General features: G+C 36.6%; 1 protein-coding gene across 1 annotated transcript in view; it reads left to right on the top strand.

Moving 5' to 3' along the window:
- SCAPER (S-phase cyclin A associated protein in the ER) overlaps window positions 1–19,352 on the top strand; it is a 240,365-nt gene that overhangs the window by 100,996 nt on the left and 120,017 nt on the right. Inside the window, exon 5 of the mRNA XM_007462447.1 lies at window positions 5,756–5,879. Coding sequence (XP_007462509.1) covers window positions 5,756–5,879 — 124 coding nt within the window. The remainder of the gene's footprint in view (window positions 1–5,755; window positions 5,880–19,352) is intronic.

The following is a 19,352-nucleotide window of genomic DNA, read 5'->3' as shown; positions in this document are numbered from 1 at the left end:
CAAAGCCAAAGGGAAAAGAGGATACAATTATAGAACTATAATTCCACGTGTCATTCTAAATATAGTACCCTCATTTTTTTTAAGCCTTGAGGGATCTATAGTTACATATGTTAGTCCCACTATAAAGCTGCAATACAGAAAACAATGTGATATTGGCACAATGCTGAACAATATTATCAACTAGACTAGGAAACCAGGGACTATATCCTACATATATAGTTATAGTAAAGGTGGCATTTCAAACCAGTAGAGAAAAGGTGAATTATTGAGTAATCTCTGGGGCGGGGGGTGGAATTTAGGCTTCTGCCTCATGCCACACCCCAAAATAAATTTTAAATGATTTGATAGTAAATTATAAAACCATAAAATTACCAGACGCAGTGATGATTAAAGAAAAATAAATACAAATGGCTAGACACAGACATGTAGTTACCTCATCTTGTAGTGAAGAATAAGCTTTTAAAGGATAAAAGGAAAGGAAGAAAAAAATAAATCACAAAGAAAGAATTATTTGACTGCCTAAAATTGTTTAGTTTCAGTACATAAAAAATGCCTTCAAAATAACAAGCAAAATTAATGGCAGTAGGTAAACTGGAAAATATATTAACAACATGTATTAACCCTTTGTTATATTTATATTGAGAGAATCCTTATAAATCACTAAGAAAAAGATAAAAACCTCCAATAAAAATTTTAAAATAGAGGATAAGAATAATTAACAAAAAGATAAGTGGCTACTCACCTTATACCTTATTCCACAATCAATTTCATAGCTTGCATTTAAATGTAAAAATCTATGAAAATGCCAGAAGTAAATTTAAAAGAATGTTTTTATAATCTTGAAGAGGGAAGGTCTTTCTAAGTTTTACACAATACCCAGGTGTACTAAAGGGAAAGTTTGACAGATTTTATCAAATAAAAATGAAAACATTCTTTATGACAAAAAACAAAAAATTTAGATAAGCAACAGACTGGAAAAGTTATTTGCTACATATGATGATAAAAGGTTAATATCTTTATTATTGATAAAGAGCCTTATAAATCAATAAGAAAAAGAGAGACCCCCCCAATAGAAAAATGGGTAAAAGGTTCACAGTGATAATTCAAGAAAATATAAATATACATTGGCAATAAGCACATGAAAAAGTCTTTGATCACACTAGTAATAAAAGAAATGCAACCTTTAAAAATTCCATTTTTAGGGCTTCCCTGGTGGTGCAGTGGTTGAGAGTCCGCTTGCTGATGCAGGGGACACGGGTTCGTGCCCCGGTCCGGGAAGATCCCACATGCCGCGGAGCGGCTGGGCCCGTGAGCCATGGCCGCTGAGCCTGCGCGTCCGGAGCCTGTGCTCCGCAACGGGAGAGGCCACAACAGTGAGAGGCCCATGTACCGCAAAAAAAAAAAATTCCAGTTTTAGCTGTCAGATCAGTAACAGTTGTTTATAATGAAATTATCTGGTGTTGGTTAAAACATGGAGAAACTCTTTTTCCGGAGTATAAATTGGTTTAAAATATTTTTTTCTGGCGGGCAATTTGAATTTTGCAGTGTCTGTCAAAAATCTTAAATGTTCATATCCTTTGACTCAAATTATCATTGCTGAAAATTCATCCTAAGGAAGCAGAAGGATTTGTTAGGTACAGTTATTGTGAACATGAGTTGTGTTATTGAGCACATCCTATGTTTGTGGAGCTCCCAAGCATATAATGTGGCCCTCCCACTATAGAGCATGAGAATGCCAGGTATTTGCTTCCCAGTATTCTTTGTGTCTAGTATATAAACTTGTGACCTAGGCTTCACAATCCAAGATACCCACTCCAGACTTTTACTCTGAGGCTAATGAAGTAAGAAGCAAGGACATCCCAAACTCTATTCTTTTGACAATTGGAGGCAGCTGCATCTGGTGTCCAAAATCATAGTGTGAGTTCAAGCTGTGGCATATGGTGCCCAGTGTTTTTTTTAGCAGATCAATTTCATGGTATGTGATTTGGATATTGGTCCGGGCAGTGTAACTTCTATGCCCGTGTTTTCTAAATCTATGATATACCCAATAGCCTGTCAGTTAATTTCCTTAATATTTAAGTCAACCAGAGCTTACTTCCTGTGGCATATAACTAAGAACTCTGAATATTAAAACAGTGTTGTTTATAACGTTGAAAATTGGGCACAATAGTAAGGGATTGATTGAAGTAAAATTTTATATCCATTGGATGACACTGTTACATCTTTTAAAATCTATAATATTTCTCAATGTAAGTATTTTAATCAGAAAAGGGATTTAAAATAAGAAATTAGATGTTTACAAAACTGTTGGAAAAAGTTGTAGACCTTTTGTTGTTGACTCCAAAACAATATCAGACATATCCACTGGGGGCACTGCTCCCTCAAAGACCAAACACAAGTTTGGAAGGAAATAAGCTAATGCCACACACAACTTTCTCTCACAACCAGGAAACCACAGAATGGGTACTTAAGGCTGCAGATCAGAGGTTAGGAAATCAAGTCAAGTAGTACAAGTTATCCCACTGGTTCTTGACACACAGAATTCGGGAAATGGAACCTGAATACTACTGCAGGAAAACCTCACTTTTCCAAACCTTGCTTGATAAGGACAACAACCAGTGGCACGGGAAGATGGCCTTGGCTCACTTCACCCTCCACATCTTGTATGATACCATTTGTGTGGGAGGGAACAACTCTTGCATATGCACAGACTACTTCTGGAAGGATATGTAAACTAGTAACCATGGTGATTTCTAAGGTAGGGAACTGAGTGGCTGAGGGAAATAAGTAAGAGGGAGATCCTTTTCACCATGCTTTTCTGTGTGTGTTGTACTAAGGTCATCATTCCTATTCAAAAAGTTACCAAGTTAAATTTTATTTGTATTGAAGCTCAGTAGTTTTTACTGTACTCCAAGGGAACACACCTGTAGGTGTCCCCAGGTCTCTGAGGAACCCTTCAAGGCTCTTTGAGAGAACAAAGTAGGGTCCTGGGTCCCCCACTTCTGCTTCAGTCAGAAGAGGTCTGATTTTATCTGTTCTTTGGTTTAAGCTTCTGAAAAAGATTTTGTTAGCTTTTAAGCTTCTGAGTAAGAAAGCATTCTACTGCTTTTTTAAAAAAAATTGAAGACCAGTGTTATAGAAGAATTTTTTTTTTTAAGATTTTTTTTGATGTGGACCATTTTTAAAGTCTTTATTCAATTTGTTACAATACTGCTTCTGTTTTATGTTTTGGTTTTTTGGCCCCAAGGCATGTGGGATCTTAGCTCCCCGTCCAGGGATCAAACGCTCACCCCCCGCATTGGAAGGCAAAGTCTTAACCAATGGACTGCCAGGGAAGTCCCTATAGAAGAATATTAAATGTCATGGAGAAATATTCATTGTACACATATTAACTAAGTGAATATTTGTAAGAAGAGAAGACTGGAAGTACAAATACCAATCATCTCTTGATAGTTTTTTACTGTTTATTTGTGCTTCTCTTTCCCAAAGTTATGACAGTTATCTAAAATTATTTTTAAAATCACAAATACATGTTATTTTTTAAATTGAAAAGCCCTCTTGAAAAATCTAAATATGTTACCTAATAACTGAAATAATGCTGATTTGCATTTGTGGAGAATTTGTTAGGTAGCGCCTCCAACCAATGTGTCATAAATGAGTTACATGTAGGCCACGTTTTCCTGTACAATCCTCAGGGATTAAGTCAGGCCAGAGCTGAGCCTCCTCCTGGCTCCCTTCAATTTAGAGTCCTTTCGTTGTTTGTTTGGTTGGGTTTTTTTTGCGGTACTCGGGCCTCTCACCGCCGTGGCCCCTCCCGCCGTGGAGCACAGGCTCTGGACGCGCAGGCCCAGCGGCCACGGCTCACGTGGCCAGCCGCTCCGCGGCACGTGGGATCCTCCCGGACCGGGGCACGAACCCTTGTCCCCTGCATCAGCAGGCGGACTCCCAACCACTGCGCCACCAGGGAAGCCCCCTTTCATTGTTCATGCCAGTGTACCATGAAAAAATTTGGGACACACTGTGCTTTATTATCCTGGAAATAATAGCTTCTATAGCACACTTTGGATTTTTTAATGTTTTATTTGTGCATTATTCTTAACAAGAATAATAAGATTAATAAGCCTAACGAAGTCTATCATTATTAAGTATTTAAGCATGTGCCAGGCACTGTCCTAAGTATAATATTTTACATCTGTTATCTCATTTAATTCTCATGATAACCATGTGAAGCTTAGGTATTATCTCAGTTTTATAGGTAAGAAAATGGATGCTAAGATATTAAATGAGTAACTTGCTAAAACCTCAAATGACACAACTGGGTTTCTAACCTAGTGTCTTATTCCAGTACCTCTACTCTTAACCAATGTATTCTAATGCTCAGTTTTCAGGAACCTATCAATTATGTGAAGCAAGATATAACTATATCAGACAAACAGATGATTACAAGAGGGGCTGTCTTCACCATCTTTCTCCTACTAGAGCATCAGCTCCATGAGGACAGAGAGCTTGTCTGTCTTGTCCACCTAGCACAGAGCCTGGGAAGTCATAGGCACTTAGATATTTGTTGAATGAATGAGTACTCACTTGTTGGTTCTTAGACCTGTACTTTTCAACTCTAGCTATACATCAGAACTGCTCATAGAACCTTTGAAACATGCAGATGTCTAGAGCCCTCCCATTCCCCAACTAGCATCTCCAGGGGAGGAACTCAGGCAAGTATATATCTTTAAAGATATACAGGTGATGCTAGTGCTCTGTCAAACTCTAGAGCCCCTATTCCAGAACAGTGGTCCTCTGACTTAAAGATGCACCAGAATTACCTGTGAAATTTGTTAAAACACAAATTGCTGGACTCTACCCCCAAAGTTTCTAGTACTTAGTAATCTGGGGTGGAACCTGAGAATTTGCATTTCTAAAAGTTCCCACGTGATATTGATGCTACTGGTCCATGGTTCACACTTTAAGAATTGTTCTAGAGGATTGGTTGTAAGGGACTAAATCAAAACACTTATACATAGGACTTAAGCAGGAGATTTAGTCAGACAGGCAGGAATCAACATTGATCACTCAGGCAATGCAGGTTAATCACAGTTTTCAAAGCACTCAGAAGAATACCCATTGAGTGTTGCTCCAAATGTTTCTTTGAACAGTGGCATATAATTTTTTAATCCTTAAGAAAAAAAAAAACATTTCTTTGATGGGTTTGACCTTAGACTGTTTTACTCTCTAGATCCTCCCCTGCTCAGTCTCTGAGCAGGTGTGGTGCTCACTCCCCAGAACTCTGCAGTTCTTGTCTCACAGGGAAAGCCTCTAGTTTCTCCTCACGTGTGCTCCCTTCTTCCATCATCTGCCCTTGTCGACCAGGAGATCTAGCAACAGGAGCTTTGGCAGACCTTTTTTTCTAGGTATTATTCAAAGAATTCTAGATCCCAAAATTCCTGGGTAATATCTAATCTTAGATGATTAAGACCTTGTCAGTAGACTGGTAAGTACATTTCCATTGCCTGCTGCTGCAACTAAGAAATTAATAAGAGGCAAGAATTAGTTACTAATGAACACTGGGCTGTGGATAAAAATTACAAGCTTTTATATCTAGCTGATGGACCTTGCACCTAGTAATATTTGGCTTATTTTTTTTTTTAGAGTGACTTCTATCCCATGCCTGTTGCTTATATACCATTCATTTTATGTATTTTAAATTGTTTAGAGAAGAGCTGCACAAGTTTTATAAGAGTTGTTTTTCTCCTTCTGTTAGGTCTCTCTGCAATGCAATCAATGTTTACAACCTCACCTGCAATAACTGTTCAGAAAACTGCACTGATGTTCTGTTTAGTAACAAGATTACCTTCTTAATGGACCTCCTCATACACCAGTTGACGGTATGTAATATTATTGCTTTGAGTTAGAAGCAGCTAAGATTTGAGAAATATCCCCTGTGGAGAAAACTAAAAGCTTATTTACTCTCCAGATTGGAAAAAAAAAAAAAAGTGAAGATGATTGGGAGAGTAAAATAGGAACTGGCAGAAAAACCTCTTAATTTGAAAATCTTATATTGCATTCTCCTAATTTCCAGTATTTGATGGGTAATATACTTGTAGCACTTGCTGAGATCATAAATTTACATGGTCAGACTAGGGCTTTGGAATGAGTTAAGCTCAAAGGCAAACCTCTGAGGCCATAGGAATGAGTGCTGTAGAAGGGAAGACAGCTGGGAAAGTCTCAAAACCTATCTTACCAGCTCAGTTAAAAGGGTCAGTTTAAAAAGGACTTTCTGATGACCATTGATATATTTTTTTGAAGCAAGAAACTCCTCTGTCAGAAAGGGGCAAACCTGTTATACTTTTGACATGGGAACAAGCAGCCAATTGTAGCCTTAAATTTTACTTCGGTTCACAGATGTTGAAAGAGGTAAGCTCAGCATAATATCCAAAGGTTTAGGCCTGTCAACTGCAGTCTCCAGAACACAGCCCTGGGGCCAGAATTTTCTTGGTCAAGTTTCTGAGCCCCTGAGGTATTGGCACAAAATCGCTCTCAAGCTGCAAGTTTATAACACAGGAGATTTATTTTTCAGAACTACTTTTACTCAGCACGTATTTCTAATAGCTCGTCCTAAACTGTGTGCCTTTTGCTCTCTTTCCTTCTCCATCTGGTTAATTTCTACACATTCTGCAGACCTTTACTGAGACATAATGGTACCTTCTTTATGAAACCTTCCCCAACCTGTCTCTTTCCCCAAGTCCAGGTTAGGTGTTCTTCTTATATGCTCCTCTGCATTATGTCATTCATAGAATTAATCACATTGAATTGTAATTAACTGTTTACTTGTCCATTTCCCCAACTAGCCATAAAATCAAGGAGGACAGGAGCTAATTTATCACTTTCTCCGAGATCCTAACACAGGGCCTGACACAGTAGCTTCAGTATGTCTTTGATGAATATATAAGTAAATAAATGGAACCCCATATGTTTCAAGCTGAAAATCAGAAAGGAAATGATGAGGCCCTTACATGTAGGTATACTGACAATGAGAAGGGACTGCAGTGAGAGAGAACAAAAAACACAGACCTAGAACTGTTACACAGTGCAATAATGGCTATTTATAGTGATGACACTGAGTCATCACTTGAGGGCTAAGTTATATGTGGTTTTATCTATAAAAGAAGGCATTGAAATACGGGTTACACATTTAGCAAAATTCTATCAGAAATAGTTGAAAGGCAGGGGCAAGGAGAAGAGACTTAGCATTTGTGGTATGGCCTTATTATATTCCAGGTATTTTAATATATATTGCTTCATTTAATTTTTAACACAGAAAGTCAGTATTATTACATCATTTTACAGATGAGGAAACTTGAGTCCCAGAGAGGTTGGCTTGCCCAGGGCTACATAGATAGTAAGTCATGGAGTCAAGAGTCCAACCTAGGTCTGTCAAACCCAAATTAAGGGACATTCTACACAAAAATTGGCTTGTACTTTTCAAAAGTGTCAGTGTCATGAAAGAAAAGGAAAGGTTGGAGAACTGTCACAGACTGGAGGAAACTAAGGAGATCTGACAGTTAGATGTAATGTGGGATCCTAGACCAGAAAAATGACGTTAGTGAGAGAACTTGAACATTCAAATAAGGTCTATAGAATAGTAATTTTATTGGCTCACTTCCTGCTTTCAGTAATTATACTATGGTTTTGTAAGGTGTTAACAGTAGGGGTACTGGCTGAAGGGAACTCTACTATTCTTGCATCATATCCTGTTTTTAAGTCTTCTTGCATATTCTTTCACATTTAAAAGCCATTCTCTTTTGTTACTTGTCCTGTTCAAAGTATATAATTTATATTCTTCCATTACCAATTTAAAATTATTTCAAAATAAGAAGTAAAAACTATAAAACCAAACCCCATGCTCTCCCACTGTTGCATGCTGCATCATCTGGAAGAATTTACTCTGTGAAACCTATTCTATATTGCTAATGGAAGAAGATACGTAAATGTACTTTGAACAGAACAAGTAACAAAAGAGACGTTTGAAATGTGAAGGAATGAGCAGGAAGACTATAGACAAGATCTTCCGTCCTAGCTGTTCATTCTTTTCTGATCGAAACCTTTTCTTATTGTATGAGGTAGTTTGTTTATTCTCCCACTTAAAAATTGTAAGCACCTACTATTTCCAGTTCCAGAGAAGCATAACACATGATCCCAACCATCCAGGAAATTCCTGCATAGGAGTGGGAATAGACATGTAAATTGCATGTGTTGGAAACCTGTACATGTGTTGGAAACCTGTACAGAGTATAATGGAGCACAGAGGAAGGAGCTCAGTTAGCCTCTGCCCGGGATATCACAAAGGAGGGACATTTGAGCTAGACCTTAGCTTCTCATAATAGCTTTCATTTACTGAGTGCCTACTATGTGCCAGGAGATTGTAAAAGTAGCTTGATCCTCTCCCTGTATTTTGAAATCCCCAGTTTTCTTTGAATAATATTCCTTTACTTGTGACCTCAAGGTTTCTTGATACTCAGAAAGCTTTTAATCTCCCAACCAGTGGATTTCACCACATTCTGTGTTTATTTTGTTCAGTTTACAACTGGGAACCTGGGACATTAGTTTGTCAAACACATTTTATCCCCTCTATATGTGGCACTTTCTGGTTTCTGCTGTTCCTTTTGGCTTTTCATTCTCTAGATGTCAATTCTAATACTGCTGTGTTAGAGTTTGTGATAGTTGGGAGAGGAGGGTATGTTCTAAGTTGGGGAAGTGGAGGGTGGTGGTGGCTAGTGATGGTGATTTTTATATTTCTGGAAATCACTTGAGTGCATTTCCATTTTTATTGCTGACTTGTTTTGATATACATGTAACTGAAATATGGATCACTAACTTGTTAGTACCCTTTAAGTAAAGGATAGAAAATAGTCATCAACACATTTTCCAGAAGGATTAGAAAGAAGCATAAAAGAAGCTAATTAATTGAGATCTGGTGGAATTTATATGACACCTGATTATAGGGCACTTCAGCCTTTCTGGTTCTTCAGCAAACTGAGATGGTTTAGAAGACTTTATTTTCCCCAATCTAGCTGTTTGGAGTTTGTTTTAGCACTCTTGTATTTCATCTCAATTATGTGCAAAGCATTGTACAGATTCCAGGGTTACAGAGGTGAATTGGACACAGTTCCTTCCCTCTAGAAGCCCACAGTTGAAGAAGGAACAACTTACATACATTAACATTAAAGAAAAGCTATGAGAAGTTCTGTAACATAATCAGAGCTACAGAGTAGCCCACACAGCCTAAAAGAGTGCCTGTCACATAAGAGGTGCCTGTTAAATATTTGATGAATGAATGAATGAGTTCTAATTGGAGCATTGGAGAGGCTTTCGGGAAGAAATTATATATGCCCATGCCTTGAGGAAGGATGGAAATTCTACAGTTCTGGATTATGATTTTTACAAAAGCTAAATAAGCATATGTGGCACTGTAAAAATATGTGCTTTTTCTTGCAGCGCAGATTCAAAGTAGGATTTTTAAGATAAGGTCTTGAGGAATTTATTTGGAGCCCTGTAAAAACAGTACATTTAGACAGGCATGATCTAGGCATGATCTAGGATGAAGGCTAACAGAGATGTATTATCTTCCAAAAAGTATGAAAACTTTAAACTATGTTAAAGCAGATTTCATTCAATAAGTAATTGTTAAGAATCTTCTCTGAACCTAAATCATTTCAGTGCATAGAAAAGTAGGCCTCTACCTTCAAAATGTCTCCTTGAGGAGACCAGACATGCACATTAGAAGGCAATAAAAAGACCAGTGAAAAAGAGCAAACTGGCAAAATAGGAAGTCCCAGTTCTCATTCCCCACAGAGATACTTAACAACTATATACAGACCAAAATACCATTATGAGAACTCTGGTAAACAGTTCAGATATTGCAATACCCCAGATGATCTGAAAGCCAAGAACAGCCACATTGATGTGGGTAAGAAGAACTGTTTTGCTTTACTCATGATCGCCCCTCTCTCAAGTTGGCACAGCTCCACACTGGAAGATAATACCCCAGGCCATGGGTTCTCCCCTTTAGGAGGGAGGGGAGTTGAGTGTGAGTCCTGCATTCTGGCTTTTTGGAGGGCTGCCAGGGGACTTGTATCTGTCTCACCTGACTTATGGCACTGACAGGAAACTGGCATACTTTGGATGCCTGGCAGCCCCTGAGAACAAGAGAGAGCAAGCCAGCTTGCTTCTGAGAACCAGAGAACTTGCAGTGCTGCAGGCAGACACCAGAGGGAGCAAGAGATTATGATCTCCTGAAACAGAAACCAGCAAGCCTTTCTAATTGAGGAATTGCACACGCAGGCCCAGAGAAGTCCTATCCCCTACAAAAGTGTCAGAGAATGCCTAATTCCCTAGTCAAGGTGATTGGTGTCTTCCCCTTTACAAAGCCAGTATGTACAGTCTAAAAGTCATGCCTGTTTTTTCAAATGTGCAGATTGCAACACAAAGCTACAAGACACACAAAGAAAAAGGGAAACATGGCCCCTACAAAGAACAAGATAAATCTTCAAAACCAGCCCTAAAGAAGCAGGTATATGAATTACCTGACAAACAATTCAAAATAATCATCATAAAGATGTTCTATGAACTCAAGAAAATGATATATGAACAAAATGAAAATAACAAAGAGGTAGAAAGTATAAAAAGAACCAAAGAGAAGTTTTGGAGCTGAAGAATACAATGATTGAACTGAAAAAATTAGAGGAATTCAAGATCAGCGTTGATCAGACAGAAGAAAGAATCATCGAACTAAAAGATAGGTCATTTGAAATTATCCAGTCAGGAATAAAAAGAAAAAATGAAAAAAGCCTAAGGGACTTATGCTGTACTGTAAAGTAGGCCAATGTATGTATTATGGTAGTCCCAAAAGGAGATAGAAAGAGAGAATGGGGCAGAAAGCTTATTTAAATAAATAATGGCCTAAAATTTCCCAATCTAGTGAAGGAAAGGGAATCCAAATTCAAGAATTTCAACAGATTCTAACTTTGATGAACCCAAAGAATCTCACAGAGACACATTATAATCAACTTATCAAAAGTCAAAGACAGAATTTCGAATGCAGCAAAAGGAAAGCAACTTGTCACATGCAAGGGAACTCTCATAAAACAATCAGTGGATTTCTCACCAGGAACACTACAGGCCAGAAGGGAGTGGGAGGTTATAATCAAAATGCTGAAAGAAAAAAAGGCCAACCAAGAACACTATATCCAGCAAAAATATATCCTATCCTAACACTGTATCCTTCAAAAATGAAGGAAAAATAAAAACTTTCCCAGATAAATAAAGCTAAGGGAATTCATCACCACTACTGGACCTGCTTTACAAGAAATTCTAAAAGGAGTCCTTCAGTTGGGAACAAAAAGACCCTAAATAGCAACATGAAAGCATATGAAAGTATAAAGCTTACTGGTAAATGTAAATATATAGACAAATACTGAATGTTGTAATACTGTAATGGGAGGGTGGTTAAATCACTGTTAATTCTGTTATAGAAATTAAAAGACAAAAGTGTAGAAATAACTATAACTATAAAAGTATGTTAATGGATACATGATATAAAATATGTATTTTGTGACATCAGTAACATAAAATATTGGGAGGGGAAAAGTAAAAGTGTAGCATATTTGTATGTGATTGATGTTGTTATCAGCTTGAAATAGATTATTATAACTATAAGATGTTTTATGTAAACCCAGTGGCAACCACAAAGAAAATACCTATAGACGATACTCAAAAGAAAATGAGGAAGGAATCAAAGCATGTTACTACAAAAAAAGAAAAAATCAACAATACAAAGCAAGACAGCAGGAGAGGAATGAGGGACAAAATAACTACAAGACAGAAAATAATTAACAAAATAATTAACAAAATGGCAATAGTAGTTCCTTCTCTATCAATAATTACTTTAAATGTAAATAGATTAAACTCTCCAGTAAAAAGACATACAGTGGCTGAATGGATCAAAATCATTTGTCAACAACAGACTCACTTTAAATTTAAGGACACACATAAGCTGAAAGTGAAAGAAGTGACAAAGATAATCCATGCAAATGGTAACCAAACAAGAGCAGAGGTGGCCATACCTATATCAGACAAAATAGACCTGAAGTCAAAAACTCTCAGAAGAGATAAAGAATAACATCATATAGTAATAAAAGGTCAATTTTTCAGGAAGGTATAACAATTGTAAATATATATGCATATGCACCCATCAGAGCACTCAAATATAAGAAGCAACCATTGAAAAGAACTGAAGGAAGAAGATGACAGTAACAGTAAAAGTAAGGGATTTCAATACCCCACTTTCAATAATGGATAAACATCTAGAAAGAAAATCATTAAGTAAACAGAGGATTTGAACAATACTATAAGCTGAACAGACCTAATACACATATACAAAATATTCCACCCACCAGCAGCAGAATACACATTTTTCTCAAGCACACATGGAACATTCTTCAGGATAGATCACATGTTAGGTCACAAAACACATCAACAAATTTAAGATGACTGATACCATACCAAGTATATTTTCTGACCACAATGGATTGAAAATAGAAATTAATAGCAGAAGGAAAACTGGAAAATTTACAAATATGTGGAAATTAAACAAATTCATGAAAAAAACAGTGAATCAAAGAATGAAATTAAAAGAGAAATTAGATAGTATCTTTGAGACAAATTAAAATATAACATACAAAAACTTATGAGATTCTTAAAGGCAGTGCTAAGAGGGAAGTTCATAGCAATAAATGCCTGCATTAAAAAGGAAGAAAGATCTCAAACAAACAACTTTATACCTCAAGAAACTAGAAAAAGAAAAACTAAGCCCAGAGTTAGCAGAGGGAAGGAAATAATTCAGATTAAAGCAAACTGACATAAAAACAGACACATAGACCAATGGAACAGAATAGAGAGCTCAGAAGTAACCCCACAAATATACAGTCAACTAAGATTTGACAAGCCATCAAAAATACACAAAGGAAAAGGTGGTCTTTTCAATAAATGCTGTTGGGTAATCTTCAGTAAATGCTGTTGGGAAATGGTGGATATCCACATGCAAAAGAATGAGATTGGACCCTTATCTTACACAACGGGTCCCCAACCCCTGGAACCAGGCCACACAGCAGGAGGTGAGTGGCAGGCAAGCGAGAAAAGCTTCATCTGCCACTCCCCATCACTCGCATTACCGTCTGAACCATCACACACACACTGCCCCTGCGCCCCAGTCCGTGGAAAAACTGTCTTCCACAGAACTGGTCCCTGGTACCAAAAAGGTTGGGGACCATACAAAAATTACACAATACACAAAAATTAACTCCAAATGGACTTAAAACTTAAATGTAAACCTGAAACCATAAACTCGTAAAAGAAAACATGAAGAGAAAGCTCTTTGACATTGGTCCTGGCAAGGATTTTTTTGGGGGGATATGATGCCAAAAGTACAACAAAAGCAAAAATAAACAAGTGGTACTACATCAAACTAAACGGCTTCTGTACAGCAAATGAAACAATCAACGAAATGAAAAGGCAAACTTCAGAGGGGGAGAAAATATTTGAAACTTATATATCTGATGAAGGGTTAATATCCAAAATACATAATATCCAAAAATCAAAAACACAGAACGTCACAAGTATTGGCAAGAATTTGGAGAAATTGGAACCCTTGTGCACTGCTGGTGGAAATGTAAAATGGTGCAGCTGCTTTGGAGAACAGTAATGGCAGTTCCTCAAGAAATTAAAAATAGAACTACCATATGGGATTACTTCTTGGTATTTACCCAAAAAGAACTGAAATTAGAATCTCAAATAGATACTTGCACTCTCATGTACACTGTAGCATTATTCATAGTAACTAAGAGGGGGAGATAACCTAAATGTCCATTGACAAATGAGTGGATAAAGAAAATGTATGTACATACACTGGAATATTGGTTCGCCATAAAAAAGAAGGAAATCCTGCCATATGCTACAATATGGATGAACCTTATGAAATAAACCAGTCACAGAGGGGCAAATACTGCATGATTTCACTTATGTGAGATATCTAAAGTAGTCAGACTCATTAAACTGAAAGTCGAATGGTGATTTCCAGGAGCTGGGGTGAGGGGAAGTGAGAAGTTACTGTTCAGTGGGTATTGAGTTTCAGTCATGCAAGATGAAAAAGTTCTAGAGATCTGTTTTACAACCATGTGCATATAGTTAATTAGACTGTAATGTATACTTAAAATTGTTAGACAGTAAATTTATGTTACGTGTTTATTACCATAAAAAAAGATCAGTACAGGTACTACCGAGTGCTGTGAAAATAGATTGATAGACTTTTAATGTTGAACAAATTCTAAATAGTCCATATTACAGATTAGTAAATTGAGATGTAGCAAAGAGATCATACAGCTACCTAGTGATAGAACCATGACCTGGATGCTAGTCTCCTGAGTCCCTGACCAGGACATCCCTTTCTATAACCTAAATTGATGTGTCCTCACCTTATTGAGTTGACAAATGAGATAAAGTAACATTTTTGTGACTTTAATTTTATACATGTTTAATATTGTCACCTGGGTAAGATACACTGAAGAAACATTTAATTAAAAGATTTATAATTTCTTGATGTTTCATTGCACTTTAAAAGGCATTATATATTTTATTAGCATTCTTATTTTTAATTTATAGTAACCTGTTCCTCATGGAATATTTAAAGAATACTCTTATAAATTGTGTGTGTATATTTTCTGGAGCCAAGGAAACTGTTAATTGAAAAGTGATGTACAAACCTTAAATAATTGATATGGTACTGTTGGATCAAAGAGACTGTTGGTGAGCACTTCAGAATGTGACAAGAAAGCCCTGTGTACAAACAAAGAAAATATAAGTGCAACCTTACAGCAAGGGGATCGTTTTTCACTGAGTCGTGTGCAGAGCCATGCAGGTGCCTATTTCATTTTCATTACAGTAGCAAAGGCCTGGAATTGGCCATTCACCACATTGTTTTCTTTGTACCAAGGAGCCAGAACATGGACTTAATAGTTAATTACAGGGAGCAGAACTCCTTCAACTCTCTACTAGTAATATTGCTCTTCCTGATGCCACTTGCATCTTGTTTCTCCTTTCCTCACTGTGTGGCACTTGCTCAGCATGTCAAGGACACCGTACCCTTTTCTTCATCAATAATGTGAACTCTGTGTCTAGTAGGCTATATAGCTTATTGATACAGAGTATATCAGAAACAGAGAGGAGGCCTTCATAGTATCTAGTCTAGTCCAGTCTTCCTTGTTTTACAAATGAGGACAATGGAACTCAAAAAAGGAGAAGGATGGGAGATGTATAGGGTGGGTATTTGCCAAAAGTTTCACAGCCTGTTACCAATAGAACTGGGATTCAAATTCAGGTCTCCAAAATCCCAACCTAACCTTCTTTCTACTATATTACATGACACACCACTAATGTAAGTTTGGTGAGAACAGTTAAAGGATATTGTAACTGATGTAGAACTTTACCCTCAAAGCTACATTCAAAATTGACCTAGTGAAAGAATATGGGTCAGATTATAACTCTAATTGCCCTTCTACTGCAGTCATATGAAATAGTATCATCATCATTATTATTACTGTCACCTAGAATCATTAGTTGACTGCTTGAGGGAGAAATTGACACATCCAGCATCATAGTGGAGATTTTATCACACTGCTTTCAAATGGTAGGTAAAGCAGACAGAATTGTTAAATATGTACAAAGCTGAATAAAACAATTCACAAACTTGGTTTAATGCACATAGATAGAACCGTATGGCAATATTAGAGAATATACATTTTTTATAAGCTCACATGGGAAATTTACAAGAATTGACTATGCACTAGGCCATAAAGCAAGTCTTAACATATTTGAAAGAATCAGTATCATACAGATGATCCAGTACTGCTTCAGATATTATTGAATAAGCTCCTACCAGACTGACCCTCCTGCAGATGACAAGTATAATCTCTGGGTAAAGTATGAAAAAAACCTACCTGAAGGTACTAGAGACCAATCAAAAGCAGAGAAATTCTGATTGGAATAGACACTTGGAAGAAGGGAACAGCATTGAGTGAGTTTCCTGGTTTTATGGCTTTTAGCCTGAGGGCAGGCCACAGTTGGTACCACATGGGATGACTAGAACTACTGTAGAAAATCTGCAATTCTTCTGGCCTAAAGAACCAGAAGACAGAATCTGGGGCAAAGACAACTGCTAGAATGTAAGGATGATATTCAAAAAGGAGAGAGCCAGAAAGGAGGATCCCCTAAATTATTTATAAATATCTGAATGACCCTGGTACCATATATGTGTGGGACAGACTCCAAGTGCCTCAGCTAAAGACAAACTGAACTGAGATTTCAGCTGCTATCCAAGAATAGAGTTTTCCAGTTGAGTCCAGAAAAGTCATATGCCTGCTTTTTTAAAAGAATAAAACTGGAAAATACAGTAACTGAATTTAAAAATTCACCAAATGAATTAATGAGAGGGAATGATGAAAAATAGAAAAATCAACATTAGACAAACACCACAGTGATTATTATTGCAGGAGAGAATCATCAACGGATGCAAAAATTAGTGAGTAAAAGTATGATGAGAAACAGGATATTTTCGAAGTTTCAAAATAACTCCACACGAGATACTTTGAATTACAAAGAAGGAAAATAGAAACTTTACAGTAAAGAAATTTGGCAGATATTACCTTAACTATGTGATCAAAGCTAACATCACCAGAAACAGAGCATATCAACATCATTTACCCTCTGATATTATATACTTAGAAGCTCACACCATCATTTCTGTGGTACTCTTGCCAAAAATGCCATCTAAATATGAGAAAATATCAGACAAAATCCAAATTGAGGACAGCTTACAAGATAGCTTATGAAATGCAAAGACTGAAAAACTCATAGAGACTAGAGAGGTGTGGCAGCTAAATTCAGTGTGGGATTCTGGATTGGATCCTGAAGCCGAAAAAAAGGACGTTAGTGAGAAAACTGGCAGAATTCTAGTAAGGTCTGTAGATTAGTTCATTGTTTTGTATCGGTGTTAATTTTCTGGTTTTGGTAATTGTGCTATAGTTATATGTAGGGTGTTAACACTAGGGAAGACTGAGAGAAGTGTAAAATTATTTACAAAATAAGTATACGTTTTTAAAAAACAATTCACTAGTGGGCTTAACAGCAGAATGGAGGTAAACAGAAGAAATATTATTGAACTTAAAGTTATATGAATAGGAATTAACCAGTCTGAAGAATGTGTGTGGTGGAGGGAATGGGAAACAAAAACAAAGAAAAAGAACAGAGCCTTAGGGACTTGTGGGACAATATCAAACAGGGTAATATATATTGGATATCCAGAAGAAGAACAGAGAATGAAGCATTAAAATATTTTGGAAAGAATAATGTCTAAATTTTTCCCAAATTTGGTAAAAGTCATAAATATATAGATTCAATCAGAAGTTCAACAAACCTCCAAAAGGATAAATACAAAGATAATCATGCCTAAGTAAATCATAGTCAAACTGATAAAAGCCAAGTATAATAAAAAGAGAAAATGTTGAAAGTTGTCACACTGCATACAGGCAAATAACGATTCAGATAGTGTCTGACATCTGTCTCATGAGAGGCCAGAAGACAGTGAGCATCTTTAAAATGCTAGAAGAAGAAAAAATTCAATCCAGAATTTCTATATCCAGCAAAAAAAAATCCTTCAGGAATAAAGGTGAAATAAATACAGTTGACATTTTAAAATATATGCCTAAGACAATTAGTTGACAACAGATTTGCAGTACTAGAAATGCTAAAGTTCTTCAGACTGAAGGAAAATGATACCCAATGAAAATTGCTATCTTTAGGAAGGAAAGAATGAAGAACACTGGAAATGAAGGTTTGTTTCCTCTTTGTTTCTTTAACAAAATTTTAAAGTACATGTTATGGTTTAAACCAAAAATTTTATCACTGTCTTATAAGGTTATAACATGTTTAGGTGTACTGCATATGATAACTATAGTATAAAGGATGGGGAGGACAGAAAATCTATAAGGTTACAAAGTTTCTGAATTTTATACAGAGTGGTACGATCTTTAAGTAAACTATGAAAAGTTAAGTTTGTATATTATAATCACTTAGAGCAGCTACTAGCAAAATATCTTAGAAGCTAATATGTAAATTAAAATGGAATTCTGTAATATATCTAAATATTCCAAAACACAGTGAGACAGACAGAAAACAATGAAACAGCAGACCTAACCCAAATATATCAATAATTATACTAAACAGAATGTGCAAAACTTTCCTTGAAAAAGTTACAAGGCATAAATTGTCAAAAAGGTAAAAACCAAGACTCAACTAAATGCTATATACATGAGATGTACTCAAATATAAAAAGACAGACCTATATAAATATAAGTTGAAAACAAAACAAAAAGCTAGAATAGCTACATTCATATCAAACGAAGAGGAGTTTAATATATAACAGTATTAGAAGATATAAAGAGCAACATTGCAAATTGATAAAAGGTTAACCAATAGGAAAATATAACAATTATTAATGTATATGTACTTAATAACAGCTTCAAAATACAGGAAGCAAATATTAACAAAGAGAAAAATAAATAATTCCATTCTCATAGATGGATATTCAGCACCTTCCTTCAGCAACTGATAAAATAACTTGACTAAAAAAAGAAGTCAGTAAAAATATAGATGATACCACCTAGATCTAATTGATATTTATACATCACTACACCCAGCAACTGCAGAATACGCACATTCTTTTCTAGCATACATAGTGTGTTCAAGATTGACTATATGCTTGACCATAAAACAATCGTAATAAATTTAAAGAAACTGAAAGTCTATTCTCTGACCACAATGGAATAAAATTAGAAATCAATAATATACCTACAAAATCACAAGGGAAATTAGAAAATAATTTGAATTGATGATAATGAAAATATAGCATATCCCCAAAAAGCAATACTTAAGGGGAAGTTTGTAGTTTTGTGTGTGTGTGTGTGTGGTTTTTTTTTTTTGCGGTACGCGGGCCTCTCCTCTCACTGTCGCCTCTCCCGCTGCGGACGCGCAGGCTCAGCGGCCATGGCTCACGGGCCCAGCCGCTCCGCGGCATGGGGGATCCTCCCGGACCGGGGCACGAACCCGTGTCCCCTGCATCGGCAGGCGGACACTCAACCACTGCGCCACCAGGGAAGCCCAAGCCCTGTAGTTTTTAATAGAAGTATTCTGCAACCAATTTGCTCTGAATGTAATGCAATTAAGATGGAAATCGATAACAAAAAGATAAA

The sequence above is a fragment of the Lipotes vexillifer genome, unplaced genomic scaffold (assembly GCF_000442215.2).
Source record: "Lipotes vexillifer unplaced genomic scaffold, Lipotes_vexillifer_v1.1 scaffold1456, whole genome shotgun sequence".
NCBI classification, from domain to species: domain Eukaryota; kingdom Metazoa; phylum Chordata; class Mammalia; order Artiodactyla; family Lipotidae; genus Lipotes; species Lipotes vexillifer.
This window is presented reverse-complemented; position numbering and strand designations above follow the sequence as displayed.